General features: G+C 37.2%; 1 protein-coding gene across 1 annotated transcript; it reads right to left on the bottom strand.

The window, feature by feature from the left end:
• Positions 1-13349: 13349 nt before the first annotated feature.
• Positions 13350-14246, bottom strand: LOC115928571 (bypass of stop codon protein 1-like; the record flags this gene model as incomplete). Its single annotated transcript, XM_030995907.1, has 2 exons — positions 13350-13406; positions 14100-14246. Coding segments are annotated over 2 exons (204 nt in total), but the record flags the coding sequence as incomplete, so codon positions are not given.
• Between the last annotated feature and the right edge of the window lie 339 nt (positions 14247-14585).

Below are 14585 nucleotides of genomic sequence, written 5' to 3' on the forward strand. Positions count from 1 at the left end.
AGGTCAGTCAGGAACCCCATGACTTTTACAAGCAGATCGCCTGTCTGATTATCAAGATATTTATGATTGAAAATAAAAATCACATTTTGCGTTTGCAAAACAGTTTTCATAACACTACAGTATATTGGGGAAAATGAGTATGGTAAAACCGGTCACTCCAAGGTTTTTACTTTTTTGAGGCACTTCTTGCTCATTTTGAAGCGCAATTTTTTTTAGAGCTTCAATATAACACCATATCACAGACACTGATAACACGTAGGGCCGTGCATCTCAGATTTAACATTGTTAAGCGATCCCTTTAAAAAAAAAGGTGCAGTGACAAACATTGTGGCACATTGTCCGTTTGGAGCCAGAAGGGTGTGTTTATTCATATAATTGAACGAAGAGAACAGATGTTCAGATCATTTCAGAGCTTGAAACCAGAAGGGTATCACCAGCTTTCACATTGACAAAATACAGTTCTGGGCCCAAAGGGACCAATATTTATTTATACCATCTAAGAAAATCACTTTTGAAAAATAGCAACAAAAACAGACGACTAAAGCTTTTGTCTGCCCTCATCGGGGTAAATCTCAAGAATGAACAAAAAGCCGGAATCTGACAATACAAGCGAAAGCTAAATGGACAAATCACATGAAAAATAATGGGCAATGATTGGCTGCCTTTATGCCTTTACGAGCGAACGAGGCACGTCACAAGACTGTCACAAGACTGAAACAAGGCACATCACATGAATGAAACCAGCAAAAATGAAAGGCTATATTTTTTCCATGGGCCAGTACTTGAAGAAGATGATTGCAATTTAAACAAATATATTTCCTCCTACCGAACCTTTTAGGCCAATTAGAAGATATTTGGTTCAAACTTACATGGCCTTCATGACAAAAATTATGTTTAATGTTATAGAGCTTCATAATTCATATGCTCATCTTCCTCCATCCTAAATTTAGATGCCATGGAAACTTTTTCTAAAAGACAAATAAGGTCATACTATGAACCAGGAACTGCTGGAGTACTCGGCTTGGTTTCAATCATAACAATGAAAACGATACTAAGTAGGATGGATAGATGTGCATCTCAAATGGACTTGAACTTTGATACACTTTGGCTGATACTGTATTATTATTATATTATGTGCTGTTAATATGTAACATTATAGTACCTGTTATAATACCCATACCCAAAATAGCAAGAACATCCTTAATAGTCTAACTATGCAATCACTATAATTTTATATGTTTTGATGATATAAGGTAATCAAATTAAATGCATTACTACCCACAACAATACAAAACCATATATTTTAATATGGAGATATAACTTTATAATATGCGAACATTTTGTGCGGTTAAGTAAATAAAATCCACGTCATTTTTGCTGGTATATATGTATTACAAGTGTTTGCTAGATCTATATAATGTATCATGCATAATCATGTCCTTTTTTGTTCAGAAGAAGAAAGGCATTAATGCAATGCTAAGATACTCAAGTAGAGGGTAACATCATTCTGGCTTTGAGCATGAAGTATGATGATTGATATAGCTTGTATGTTACATGAAATCATCTCTCTCTCCATTGAGAATTTATAATAAATTATGGTATTTCAAAAATAAGGCAGTGTTAAACAGAGGCCAATTATCTAGAAAATAGCTATCTAGATAATTCGCTGTCTGTCATCAATTTTCCAGCGAAAAATCCCAGGAAAAATCTCCCTGATCTAGACATTTCACTGGATTGTTCGCATGAAATTTTTTCCTGGCAGCTGTCTGTCACCTACGTAAGGAAAATATCTATTTAGCTATTATCTAGGTAAATCAAGATCGATCGGGAAAATTGTGTCTGCCACTGCCTATCATGTATATAATAGCAGATTTTTAAAAAGAAATGAAGTAAGAAATACAGGAGTATCCTACACCTGGTTGAAAATGACTGCAAAGAGCTCTTCACAATATATCTTTGGTAACTTAAGAGTGAATTCATATTGCATGGTAGTGCTGCTTGATGAAATATGCAAGCCAAATTGTGCTGTCACTCAACATCAAAATGTGGGGTTTACATATTTTTTACAAGGCTCTGATTGTCCGTTGGTTCAATAACGAAAAGCTCACATTTAAGAGGGCATTATTCTATTCTTTAGAAATACACTGGTAGAGAGCAAAAGAGGAGATGGAGGGGGACAGAGAGAGAAAGGGGGAGACTGACAAATAAACAGACAGAATCAAAGAGACAACAGGAGCAGGATGGGTCAGGAAGGCCAGAGACAGACAAGTATCAAATTGTAATCCTATCCTAAACTGAGTAATTATCATAATGTCAAAACAAATATCAATGACAACCGCCGTAAGCTAAGGAGGAATGGAGTACTTTAAAATACTTGGGCCTGTAACCACTTCATAGAATAAAATCAATAAATGTATATTAAATAACCATGAGCCTGTTATGTGAATTCCAGAAACATTAATAGAACAATATCCCGTTGATGTACTTGGTGAAGGCAGTAATAAACTACATACCAATGATAAGGGAGTTCCAAGAAAGTGTGATCCAAGAAAGTTGTTTGCTTCCATCATTTAGATTGTATTGCTAATTACTCTTACTGTCCTATCAGGTCTGCTAATGATGCAACATTTGCCTCTGGTGACAACTCCTCCAGGCTATATTCATTAATAAAGGTATTGAGCTAGACTTAGGATTGCAATTAGGGTTTAAGGTTAGTTAAAGGTTAGTGTTAGGGTTGGGTATCGTGTTTTGTCCAGGCTTGAAGTTATGACTTTGGTTAAAGAGAAGGTTGAGTTCTGGGAAGAGGTGAAAAATAATTTGTGAGCGTTATGGGCAATTCCACGGTAACAGAAGGACACTCAGACAAGATTTTTGAACTTCAGGTTCATACTAAAAGAAATGTTTTATTAGTATGTATTAAACTATGGGGAACAAAATGTGTTTCAGTCAAGTGGAAAGCTTCATCAACTTCACAAAGTTTGGATAAACACTAATTAACTGGAAAAACCATGTCCATTTTTATGTCCTTCCGTTACCGAGATAATTAATATGCACATTCTTAAACTACTTAACTATAATGACAATTTTTTGGGGGAGAATTAAAGGCACTTATATAGGTATTATATCTGTACTGTTTCACATCTTATACTAATAAAACAGTTCTTTTAGTATGAACCTGAAGTTCAAAAATCTTGTCTGAGTGTCCTTCCGTTACCGTGGAATTGCCCTTATCATTATATTATGCAAGTGTGGAAGAACATCAGATGAAACATCTTCCCTGAAAGCATGGCTCTTCAAATGCCTTATTATTCTAAATATGGCATGTAACATCATAAAAATTGGGACAGATTTTTTCGCCATGTGTTCGTTTAGTCCCATATACATCTTTCTGTGTACAGTGCTTGTAACTTTACCAAGACTGGGCCAAATTTCTTGGCATTTTGATGATTCCAGAACCCTTGCAATACACATAAATATATGCTAGATGATCAATTTTTTCTGATCGATTCCACAATGTTTCTTTCACAATACAATCGCTTGACCAGAACTCAACCTTCTCTTTAATGCAGGATATGGAGCTTAGAGCAATAATCATACATTGTATCCCATCACCTACAAATGGAGATTTACGAGCTAAGCACTTGATTCCACAGACTGCTCTTTCATCCTAAAGAGCATTTTTTTAAAACTCCCATTTACACTACTGGAGAAACCCATGAACAACTGTTTGCTCATACTGTTGTTTTCGGTGCCCTGCATGCGCAGAAGCGAGGAGAGTCATGCGAGCACAAGCAGGTAACTTACCAAACTTTGCTTTTATATACACTGCAAAAAATTGGTGAAACTTCAGCAGGCATTTAAAACAACTTCACTCCAGATGTGGGTTTTTTATTTCAATTTTTTGGGTGTGTTTGCCAGATGTTGCTATGCAACTACCGGCCAAACACTGGAATGTGAGAAAAATCAACATTTTTGGTTGCAGTGTAAATTCTAAGGCTGTGCACAACAGTGTAATGAGGTACCCGAGTACACTCCTATGTTTACAAGCGAATACTCGAGTATTCGGACGCCATGTTTTTTTAAATTTTTTTAAAATTTATTTATTTATTTATTTATTTATTTATTTTTTTAAATTTTTTTTTAAATTTTTTTTTGCCACCACCATACATACCACTGGAGCAGTATCCCAGTTCTGTCGCCGAAAACGCATGCAATTTTACTTTGAGTTGCAGTTGAAGGCGCCGATTTAATAATAATAATAACAGTGAACGATGCTGTTTTAAAAACCAAGGATGGCAGAATAATCCATTTTCCTCCAAGTCCAAGCAGAAATCCAGACATTTGGTCCCAGTTTCTGAGTGGTGAGTTTGACAGTGCTTGAGTTGGGGAACATTTTTACCGACGGCACCATGCCAGCGGCCGCCGCTCACCCAGGCACGGGTAAGCGTCGGCCTGGACATTTAAAAAAAATAAAAAAAATAAATAAAAAATAAATAAATAAATAAAAAATTTGCGGCCGAATATTCGGGTACGAGAAATCGTACCCGAGTAGTTGTCAACCGTGAGGGTACTCGAGCATTCGACTACCCTTCACAGCCTTAGTAAATTCAGCTCCATATGAATTTTTTAATCAACGAAAAGTTTTTAATCAAAGTGCCCTTTTCCACTGAGCATCTTGATACAAACATCATGGCATCCCTTTCTTTTTTGCTCATCAGAAGTACTGAAAATACAAAACATCTAGAAGTCAACCAAACCTACCGTTTCTTGCTTGCTTGTGTCACTAGGAAGCTTGCATAGGAGTGCCGACGAAACTGAAGCGCGGCACTGACCGAGTCCGAACTGGACCTGGGCGGGGGCCCATGGTAACGGTGCCCCGGATGAAAATCATCGGGCAACTCTTCTTCGTCCTCCTGAAGCACGTCCATAGTACTGCTGGACTCCTTTCGATCACTGATAGGTATTGGTGATGTCATAGCTATGAAGATGTATGAGATTATCCTGAGCCTTTTGCACTTGGAAACTTAAGGCTATCAGCAAGAAAATGCACTTTCCAAATTGTTAGCTCACATTTAGAAATTCCCTTCAAGATACATCCCACTGTTGCTTTGACCATAAACAATGAGACACAGCAATTCTAATAACTGCCAATATAATAATGCATGCTCTCGATAAATTGCTGCTCAACTGCCAACAAATTTCTGCAAAAATTATTTGGTACCTAGGCAAATTGATGTACAATGAAGAACCTGAGCTTGTTAGTACCGATCAAAATCAGGTTGAAATAAAGTGAATCTCACACAGACATTTATTATGTTAATCATCTATTTAGGTTTCTGTAGCACAAATGGGCTTCAATTAAAATTTCCAATACCCCTCTAATCCAATTTTGTACAGTGTGTAATCTCTATCCAACTTTGTATCCCATCACCTACAAATGGAGATTTACGAGCTAAGCACTTGATTGCACAGACTGCTCTTCATCCTAAAGGCAATCGTCTCCTGATGTTATATCCCCGGTGGCGATGCAGCAATTAAATCTTGCACAAGAGTATTTCAGCTTTTTTATAACAAGCACAATCAGCTCATCTACATCATTAAAAACCTGATTTGGGAGAGTGTAGATAAACAGCTGTCTCCAATGATGTTTTAAAAAGGTTATCGCAAAACCCTCTTCATTGAATCTCGCAATCAAAGTTTTCACTTGCGTCACAGAACTTCCAAATTGACTTATCCAATGTCTAACATTGCTGTGTAAAGAGTATTCCTTTCCCCATTGACACAAAGCTCAGCCCCTTTCTCCTATTATCTATATATAATTTGAGAAGATGGTATAGTGATGTAAATACGACACTGCACTTCGCACTTGCAGCTTATCTCAGTCTGAAGGGAGCAAAGTAAGGTAAAACCACTATTTCAGTGCCTGTCTACCTTTGCTGGTATGTCGGCTAGAGAATGAATTGGGTTATGAGGATGGCGGGTGTAGAACGTGAACCGCTGAATTGCTCACATTCAGGCTTGACTTCAATAGCACCTTTAACTATGACGTTAAAATGACGCAGGTGGAGAAAAGCAGTTTTTCAGATGTGCACCCGACCGGCAATGCATTCAAAACATCAGCATGGTCTTCCTTCCTGGCTAAAAGGCATTGAGCCAATGATCTATTCCGTCGCCCCTCCTAGCTAGCTCGCCAGTCTGAGGTGCTTGATGATGCCCGACACGATGAAAGATGAGCGCCAGGACGGTTAACAAAAAAAAGCAGGGTAGATTTGTCTAAATGGCTCGTTTACTCTGAGTAATCACAAGGGGCTTGCTATCAGGCAGTGTTTACGGTGAGAGGGTTTTCGAAGGGCTAAGACTTGTCAGTGTCCATTCTGGTCCCCTCCATCTGATCACCAGTGACGGGCTACTGCCAAAGGATTCCAAGCCCGTCTCACCTCTTGCACTAGATTTGGAGGTGTGAATCAGCTAGGAATAGAGTGGGACACCTTGTTTGGAGTTAGTCTTTTTAGAGTGGGAAGATTATGACAGCTGAGTGTGTCCAAGTGGGACTTCTATAATGAGTACACTTTAAATGACTCACAGTTCATACCAAATGTAAAGATGTGACCTATTTTTATGTGTGTCGATTTCCAGTCAAGGTTGTTCACAAGGAGCGCTGCAGTCAACAAAAGAATTCCTTGCATGACTGAATATACAAAAGAAGCCTGAAATACGACATACCGTACCTCACAATAGAGTTGCTCATGTGTAAAATAATTGGATAAGGCCTGAATCTGCACAGAAAGAATAAATATGCATTTTAAAAATTGAGGTTATTGGTAACCCTCTGTGGTGTTATATACATGCTCATAATTTGTGTCTCACATAGTTCAGCTACATCAGCACTATTCCACAATGAGTCAACACTATAACATAATGCATTGTACATTACAGCTCAGTTTATCCAAAATATAGCAAGCGTCACAACCAATAAATATCCAAATTGAACGCCAAACGATGTTGTTGTAAATATACGAGGCGACTCCTATCATTACAGCAAGTTCCACTGGCATTGGCTCCACGACGCCTTAATCACTGTGTCATATTCATAATAAGAACAGCCTCTATGCAAGCTAAACACACTATTACTTCCTGCTTTTACCACGTTACCAGCAAAAATGTATATTAAGAATGCGGCTAGCTGGCCTGCTCATTGCTTGGTCCGTCCATCACGGTGGGTGCCTAGCTGAGAGCTATTCTCAATTTCTAATTTAGCCAATCAGTCTGGGTTGGATAGTAATGCACACCCGCTGCCTAATTCTTCAGTAAGCACAAACTTGAAATACATCAGAGTAATAACCATTGAATGCCAGAAGGTGATTAGTTCTCTATACCGACCTTTCTTGGGTCAAACCGACAGCTTGCCATTTTCCATCAACGGCAAGTGGGGCTATGTTGTCAGCTTTCAATACTTCACACGGAAACTCAAAATTGAAGGGGGGCACCCCCCTATTGTTAGACACAGGAGTATGCACATCGTCCCCTGAATAATTGGCGGCAGGAAATGTTTGACTTTTACGGCTCCTATCTTGTTAAGGGTCTCCGCTTCTCAAAGGCGCCTACTTGTCAGAGGAAAACATGTCCCGCAGGATGGAGAAAGCGTCCACCCCTTGGGTGAATGAGTGATGGTGACCAAGATATCACACACTAACAACACAAAAGGGTACTTCACAGTTTGGGGTGAAATGGCAGACATAACATGGTACTTTAAGAAACCAGGAAGCAATTCACAATGAGAAGCATGTATGCAAAAATAGTATATACAAAATCAACGCCATTTGGGTATTAGGGAAACCAAAAGTTCACTAGACAAATACAAAGGAACATAAATTTGAAATGACCTTAAAATGGGAAGATAGTTTCAATTGACTTACAAATGATTCTATTTTGACCACTTCCTCTAATTTCTATATTGGATTATTTGTTTATACAAAAGTCATCTCATGGATGGTTGTTTCTAATATATACATAGGCTATTTCCTAGGATGATAAACATATTGCAAGGGAGGTAAATTCTCCTTGGTGTGTTGTTAAACTGATCAGAACTCAAACATTCTTAACTCGTAGACTACTGGGTTCTCTCATTCTAACATGAGCCATGTAACCACTTCCAGATAATGGTTCAAATCTTTCTGAGTGCAGCATAATGCTACAACCATCTATGAACTTATAATAGATGTATTATGTAATCTGATTTAGGAAATCATATTCATTTGCATTAGGGGGACAAAATGGTTTTGATTTGGTGGAGTGCATTTTTTTCATCCATGGAGGCAATATCTCAGGCATCCACCCTAGTACCCTTGAGGGTGAGTAGTACAGGACATGAATTCTCATATGAACTAGATTGATTGTCATCCAGAGAAAGAGAGAGAGAGAGAGAGAGAGAGAGAGAGAGAGAGAGAGAGAGAGAGAGAGAGAGAGAAATAGAAACAGATACGAGAGGGGGAGAGAGAAAGAGGGAAAATAGAAAGAGCAAGAGTGAAGTGAGAGAGAGAGAGAGAGAGAGAGAGTAGGGATGAGACAGAGAAATTCCCCAAAAGGAGGAAGATTAAATGGGGGGCAATGCCCCTAGTGGTGGTTTAGGGGGCTGTGCTCCCCTTCCGCAGTTAAGAATATATTTGCGTAATTGGACACATTCTCCTTGCATTTTTGTTTTATTTAAATTTCAAATGTTTAAAGTTCTGTATCCCCCCCCCCCCCCCCCCCCCCCTGTGTAGAATCTCAAAATCGGCCGATCGGCAGAGGAATCTCGTCCCTGAGAGGGAGAGAGTGAGTGAGAAAGGGACACAAAATGCATGTGCACACAGATACACATGCACTCACAGAGAGAGAGAGAGAGAGAGAGAGAGAGAGAGAGAGTAGTAGTAGACCTTCTTCAGCTCGTATTCCTACCTAGCGGCACTAGAGTGAAGTAGGCCAGTTTCAAGTACCTCAGCAAGACAATATCATGCAAAATTCATCTCCAAGGGCCATGAATTATTCCTCTTAATCTCTATCTCTTATGCTTCATTGCTTCTCTTTCAAGTAACAAACCAGTCCTAAATTCACAGACTCTACTGAAATGTATATGACCCAGCAACACTGTTTAATTGTGGTCATGTATTGGAAAAGCTATATGAAATTGATTGCTTGGAAGCACTTGTGTCTGACAACTTGTACAACCCTAAATAGTATTAAATTCTATGGTATGCTACCATATCAGAATGTATCAGTTCACCAATTGATGGATTAATTCATGTCCAAAACACATCACCTAAACGGAATAGAAAAACATTACAAACACATTTGGTTACCTTTGCAATATACCTGACCTAGTAGATTTGACACAATTACTTGTTTTCCAATGCATCAGGAAAACTTTCTAGTACCCAACCGTTTCTCTTCTATCAAATCATTTCCAATATCATAAAAGTTCTTTTATTTTTATACAAATCCATTTTTTACATTTTTAATCTAATAAAATTGGCTTTTTCTCTTTTGAGGAACATGGGTTAGTCCATTCATGACTTTGGAATACACAACAATGACTAATGAAAATGGCATTGTGTTAAGAGAGTTAAGAAGTTCAGCATACAAAGTAAGAAATGGTGCAATTTGATGAGTAACTTTTTTATAATCTCAGGTTCATGACCTTCCGCTATTTCTCCTTTTACTCTGACTGAAGTGACCTACAAACTCTTGACCTCACAAACCACTTCCTGTGGTCTAATTTGCATGATTTCCTGATGAAGGGACTCATCATACATCATGTGTTCATGAGCATGACAGCTTCTTAAAAGGGGTTTAGCATGACCAGACTACATGTCTTTCCCGTGGCCTGACTCTGGGCTAATCAGGTATAATACAACTATGGATGAAGCCACCGCAGTATTCACGTGCATGCAACAAACGCAAAACTTTGGTCTGTTTCGCGAACGCTAGCGCGTGCTGACCGTTAATGAAATCCATTCATTTACATGCAGTTGTCCAAAAGAAGTAATAGATGGCGTAAACCAGTATTTGCCATGCTACACCCCCTTTAAGTTTCCCCTTGTCCATTCAGACTTGATTGTAATCTTTTCAACGTCTGGAGTAAAGATTTGTTTATGTTTACGAATAGACATTTCACATCATTAACTTAACAAGACAAATGGATTGATCAATTCTGCATTGAAGTTTGATCAATAAAGTAGAGCAGGTTAAAAAAAGTTGTAGTGTTCAACAACAATAAAAAAAAAAAAAAATATATATATATTTAGGCCAACAACAAAAGAATTGTAGTATCAAACAATATAACAAAGAAGAAGAGTGATTTATGATGGACGAAGAATTAGGTGACAAGGAAAAAAATTAAAAAATTGAGAACAAACAATCACATTTTGAGATCATATGCATAAATCATATTGACCAATAATTAATGTTTCCTCTTATTATTTATACATTAATCCTATACAATGTTAAACCATTCATCTCATTTCATTTCATCTCTTATTTCGCAAATAATTTGAGAGGAAAGTCATTTATTTCATCTGGCTGGCTCAAGAACTCCTCTATTCATACGACATGACAGGCTGAATTGCAAACGGATACTGTGCGCATGTTTGTGTTGGTTTAAACAGAGTCATCACCTAAATTAGACATGTCAAGGGGGTACCTGGTCATGTCATAGCCGGATGGACGCCATGCACAGGTCACAATCTAACTGACAGGATGACTGCCAGTGCAAGGATGTGTTAGAGTAGGTGCTTTCATAGTTTAATGCTAATCATATCCTTGTCCTGAAAAGAAGCAATAATTCCTCACACTTCTTGCATGCCATGGATTGGTGAATATTGTGAGCGTATATAGGGGTGGGGAGGGGGCCCGGCGGTGTGGGGATGAAGAGTGGGGGAGGGTTGGAAGATTGTAATGGTTTCTTTTCTTTGCCATTCCTTCCCCTGTTCCCACAGTATTTCCAACTCATTTCCCCTCCCCTTCCCCCCTCCCCTTCCCCCCTCCCCTTCCCACCCTCCCCACTCACCCCACAGCAACATCATCTCCCTTCCCCATCCCCTCCACACACATCATCACCACACTTGCCCTATCCATGTGGTCTATTAAAGATAAAAACGAAAGCTGTTACTAGCTATTGGATGTCAGGTAGGAGTGGGAAAAGACATGTTTATGCCAACTCTAATTACGTTCCTTTCTAAGCTGATATTAGGTCAAAAAATAATAGTCATATAATGAACAGCTGCTTCACCTTAATTTAGTACACCTACAGTACGTGGTAAGAGGGGTTTAAAGTAGTGTATTTTGGTGAGGGGGAGGGGAGGGGTTGAGATGGTCAAGTCAGTTGTGAATCACACTTCATGTTAAGAGGTTAACGAGGTGATAAAGCTCTTCTTTACTTTACAAGAACAAAACTTGAAAGATGTTATGACAAGGTTTTAAATATATTTAAATTCTAAATCAGCAATTACACAACATTTTCTTAATGGATAACAAAAGTGATGTCAACTAAATGTAAATGGAATCAGAATTCCATCTTTATAGAAAGGATATTATTGCACTGTATATAAATTACCATTCATCAAAACTGTACTCAACTACTAATGGAGGTGACATTTTCTTGATGTGAAGAAATTTACCCCTGGCCATGCATTTTTAACCAAGATTTTCTGAGCCTTGTATAAAAATTATTCTCACCAGACAACACAAATCCTCTAATCTTCTGAGCTATAATAATCATAATAATAACTTTTGATTTATTTAGCGCATTATGATTAATACTTAATCCTCTATGTGCTATGTAAAGAGTTGTTTTCATATGCCCAAAGTGATAAACACCTTAAGCTTTATCGCACTTTATCCTCACAAAAAGCACAAAAATCTGAACATCAATTCACAAAACCATCATAAGAACAACTTCACCTACATCCCACTGAAATATGTGTAAATTAACACATATTTCAAAGAGATGTTGTTGAACTTTAACAACAGTTCCATGAAAAATCCCCTAAAGCTTTCCCCTAAAAAGAAGGCACTGTTCTTGATAAACCCCCAAACAACATTCTCCTTATAGAGCCCTACATATGGATGCAAATCTTTGATCTACATTCTCACTCCAGAACATCATTCTTACAACATTTCACTCAAGTGTAAATGCATATCAAAGCAGGTAAAGGGGAATATTTTATTCTCACTCCAGAACAATGTTACTAACAGTGTTTTATTCAAGTGTGAACCAATGAAAAGCAGGTGAAGAGGAATACTCAGACGAGAGACATTGCAACGACATGAAGAGCCAGAGAGTAAACATCAATGTGCTTGCACTGGCAGGCGAGGGAGCCCCTTGCAGGGGGCGGAATATTTTGGTTGTGTTTATGCAAATGCTCTTGAGAGACCATTACTGGATAACAGCACGCATTGCCTCCAGCTAGACTGCTATTAACAGTGACTACATCAACCCCAAGCCAAGAGAAATTGCTATCAGAAGATGACGGGGGAGATGGTGGAAATTCCGCAAGGTTCTCAGATTGTTGATCTGAAAATCTCATTGTTTACTTGTCTAAAAAAAAACTGGCATTGAGAAAAACAGAATAAGACATGAAGAATTTATTAGGACGGATTGAGAGAATGTATGAAAAATAAGAGAGGCTAAAACAAGGCAAGATACAAAATTGAAAATAATAGACACAATTAAATAATCAATTAAGTAGTAAATTAAAAAAGTGGACGTTGAACAAGCAAAGTGGATGTAGAATAATATGATGAACATGTAGTAGATGTAAAATCAGTAGATGTAGAAGTAATATATGGAGAATTTTTAGAAGTAGTAAAGGTAGTAGAATTACTAAAAGTAGTGGAAAAGTAGTTTAAAAGGAGGTAGTATAAGTAGAAATAGTGGATGTAAAAGCAGTAGGTGTAGATGTAGTAAATATAGAAGTAGTAGATGTAGAAGTAGTAGATGTAGAAGTAGTAGATGTAGAAGTAGTAGATGTAGAAGTATTAGATGTAGAAGTAGTAGATGTCGAAGTAGTAGATGTAGAAGTAGTAGATGTAGAAGTAGTAGATTTTGAAGAAGCAGATTTGGAAGTAGTCAATATAGAAGTAGTGGATATAGAAGTAGTAGACGTAGAAGTAGTATTAGTAGAAGAAGTAAAAGTAGTAGTAGAAGTAAAAGTAGTAGTATAAGTATAAGTAGTAGATGTAGTAGTATTAGATGGAGAAGTAGTAGACGTAGAAGTAGTAGTAGAAGCAGAAGTAGTAGATGTAGAAGTAGTAGATGTAGAAGTAGTAGATGTAGAAGTATTAGATGTAGAAGTAGTATTAGATGTAGAAGTAGTAGATGTAGAAGTAGTATTGGATGTAGAAGTAGTAGATGTAGAAGTATTAGATGTAGAAGTAGTAGATGTAGAAGTAGTAGATGTAGAAGTAGTAGATGTAGAAGTAGTAGATGTAGAAGTAGTAGATATAGAAGTATTAGATGTAGAAGTAGTATATGTAGAAATAGTAGATGTAGAAGTAGTATTGGATGTAGAAGTAGTAGATATAGAAATAGTAGATGTAGAAGTAGTATTGGATGTAGAAGTAGTAGATGTAGAAGTATTAGATGTAGAAGTAGTAGATAAAGAAGTATTAGATGTAGAAGTAGTAGATGTAGAAGTAGTAGATATAGAAGTATTAGATATAGAAGTAGTAGATGTAGAAGTAGTAGATGTAGAAGTAGTAGATGTAGAAGTAGTAGATGTAGAAGTAGTAGATGTAGAAGTAGTAGATGTAGAAGTATTAGATGTAGAAGTAGTAGATATAGAAGTAGTAGATATAGAAGTATTAGATGTAGAAGTAGTAGATATAGAAGTATTAGATGTAGAAGTAGTAGATGTAGAAGTAGTAGATATAGAAGTATTAGATATAGAAGTAGTAGATGTAGAAGTAGTAGATGTAGAAGTAGTAGATGTAGAAGTAGTAGATGTAGAAGTAGTAGATGTAGAAGTAGTAGATGTAGAAGTAGTAGATGTAGAAGTAGTAGATGTAGAAGTAGTAGATGTAGAAGTAGTAGATATAGAAGTAGTAGATATAGAAGTATTAGCTGTAGAAGTAGTAGATATAGAAGTATTAGATGTAGAAGTAGTAGATATAGAAGTAGTAGATATAGAAGTATTAGATGTAGAAGTAGTAGATGTAGAAGTAGTAGATATAGAAGTATTAGATGTAGAAGTAGTTGATGTAGAAGTAGTAGTAGAAGCAGAAGTATTAGATGTAGAAGTAGTATTAGTACAAGAAGAAGAAGTAAAAGTAGTAGTAGATGTAGAAGTAGTAGATGTAGAAGTAGTAGATTTAGAAGAAGTAGGTGTAGTAGAAGTAGATATAGAAGCAAATTTTAAAGAAAACGATGATGTAGCACGAGTAGAAAATATAGATACAGACAAATTAGAAGGATTAGAAATAGAAGTAGTATTAAATGATAGGAGAAGAAATGAATGACATTAGCAGCAGCATTTATATAATTCCAAGTAGTATTACAGAATTAGAGAGTGGATTAGAATTAATACTAGACATAGTGAAACTATAATCAA

Source organism: Strongylocentrotus purpuratus, unplaced genomic scaffold (assembly GCF_000002235.5).
Source record: "Strongylocentrotus purpuratus isolate Spur 01 unplaced genomic scaffold, Spur_5.0 spur5_scaffold_3, whole genome shotgun sequence".
Classification (NCBI taxonomy): Eukaryota; Metazoa; Echinodermata; class Echinoidea; order Camarodonta; family Strongylocentrotidae; genus Strongylocentrotus; species Strongylocentrotus purpuratus.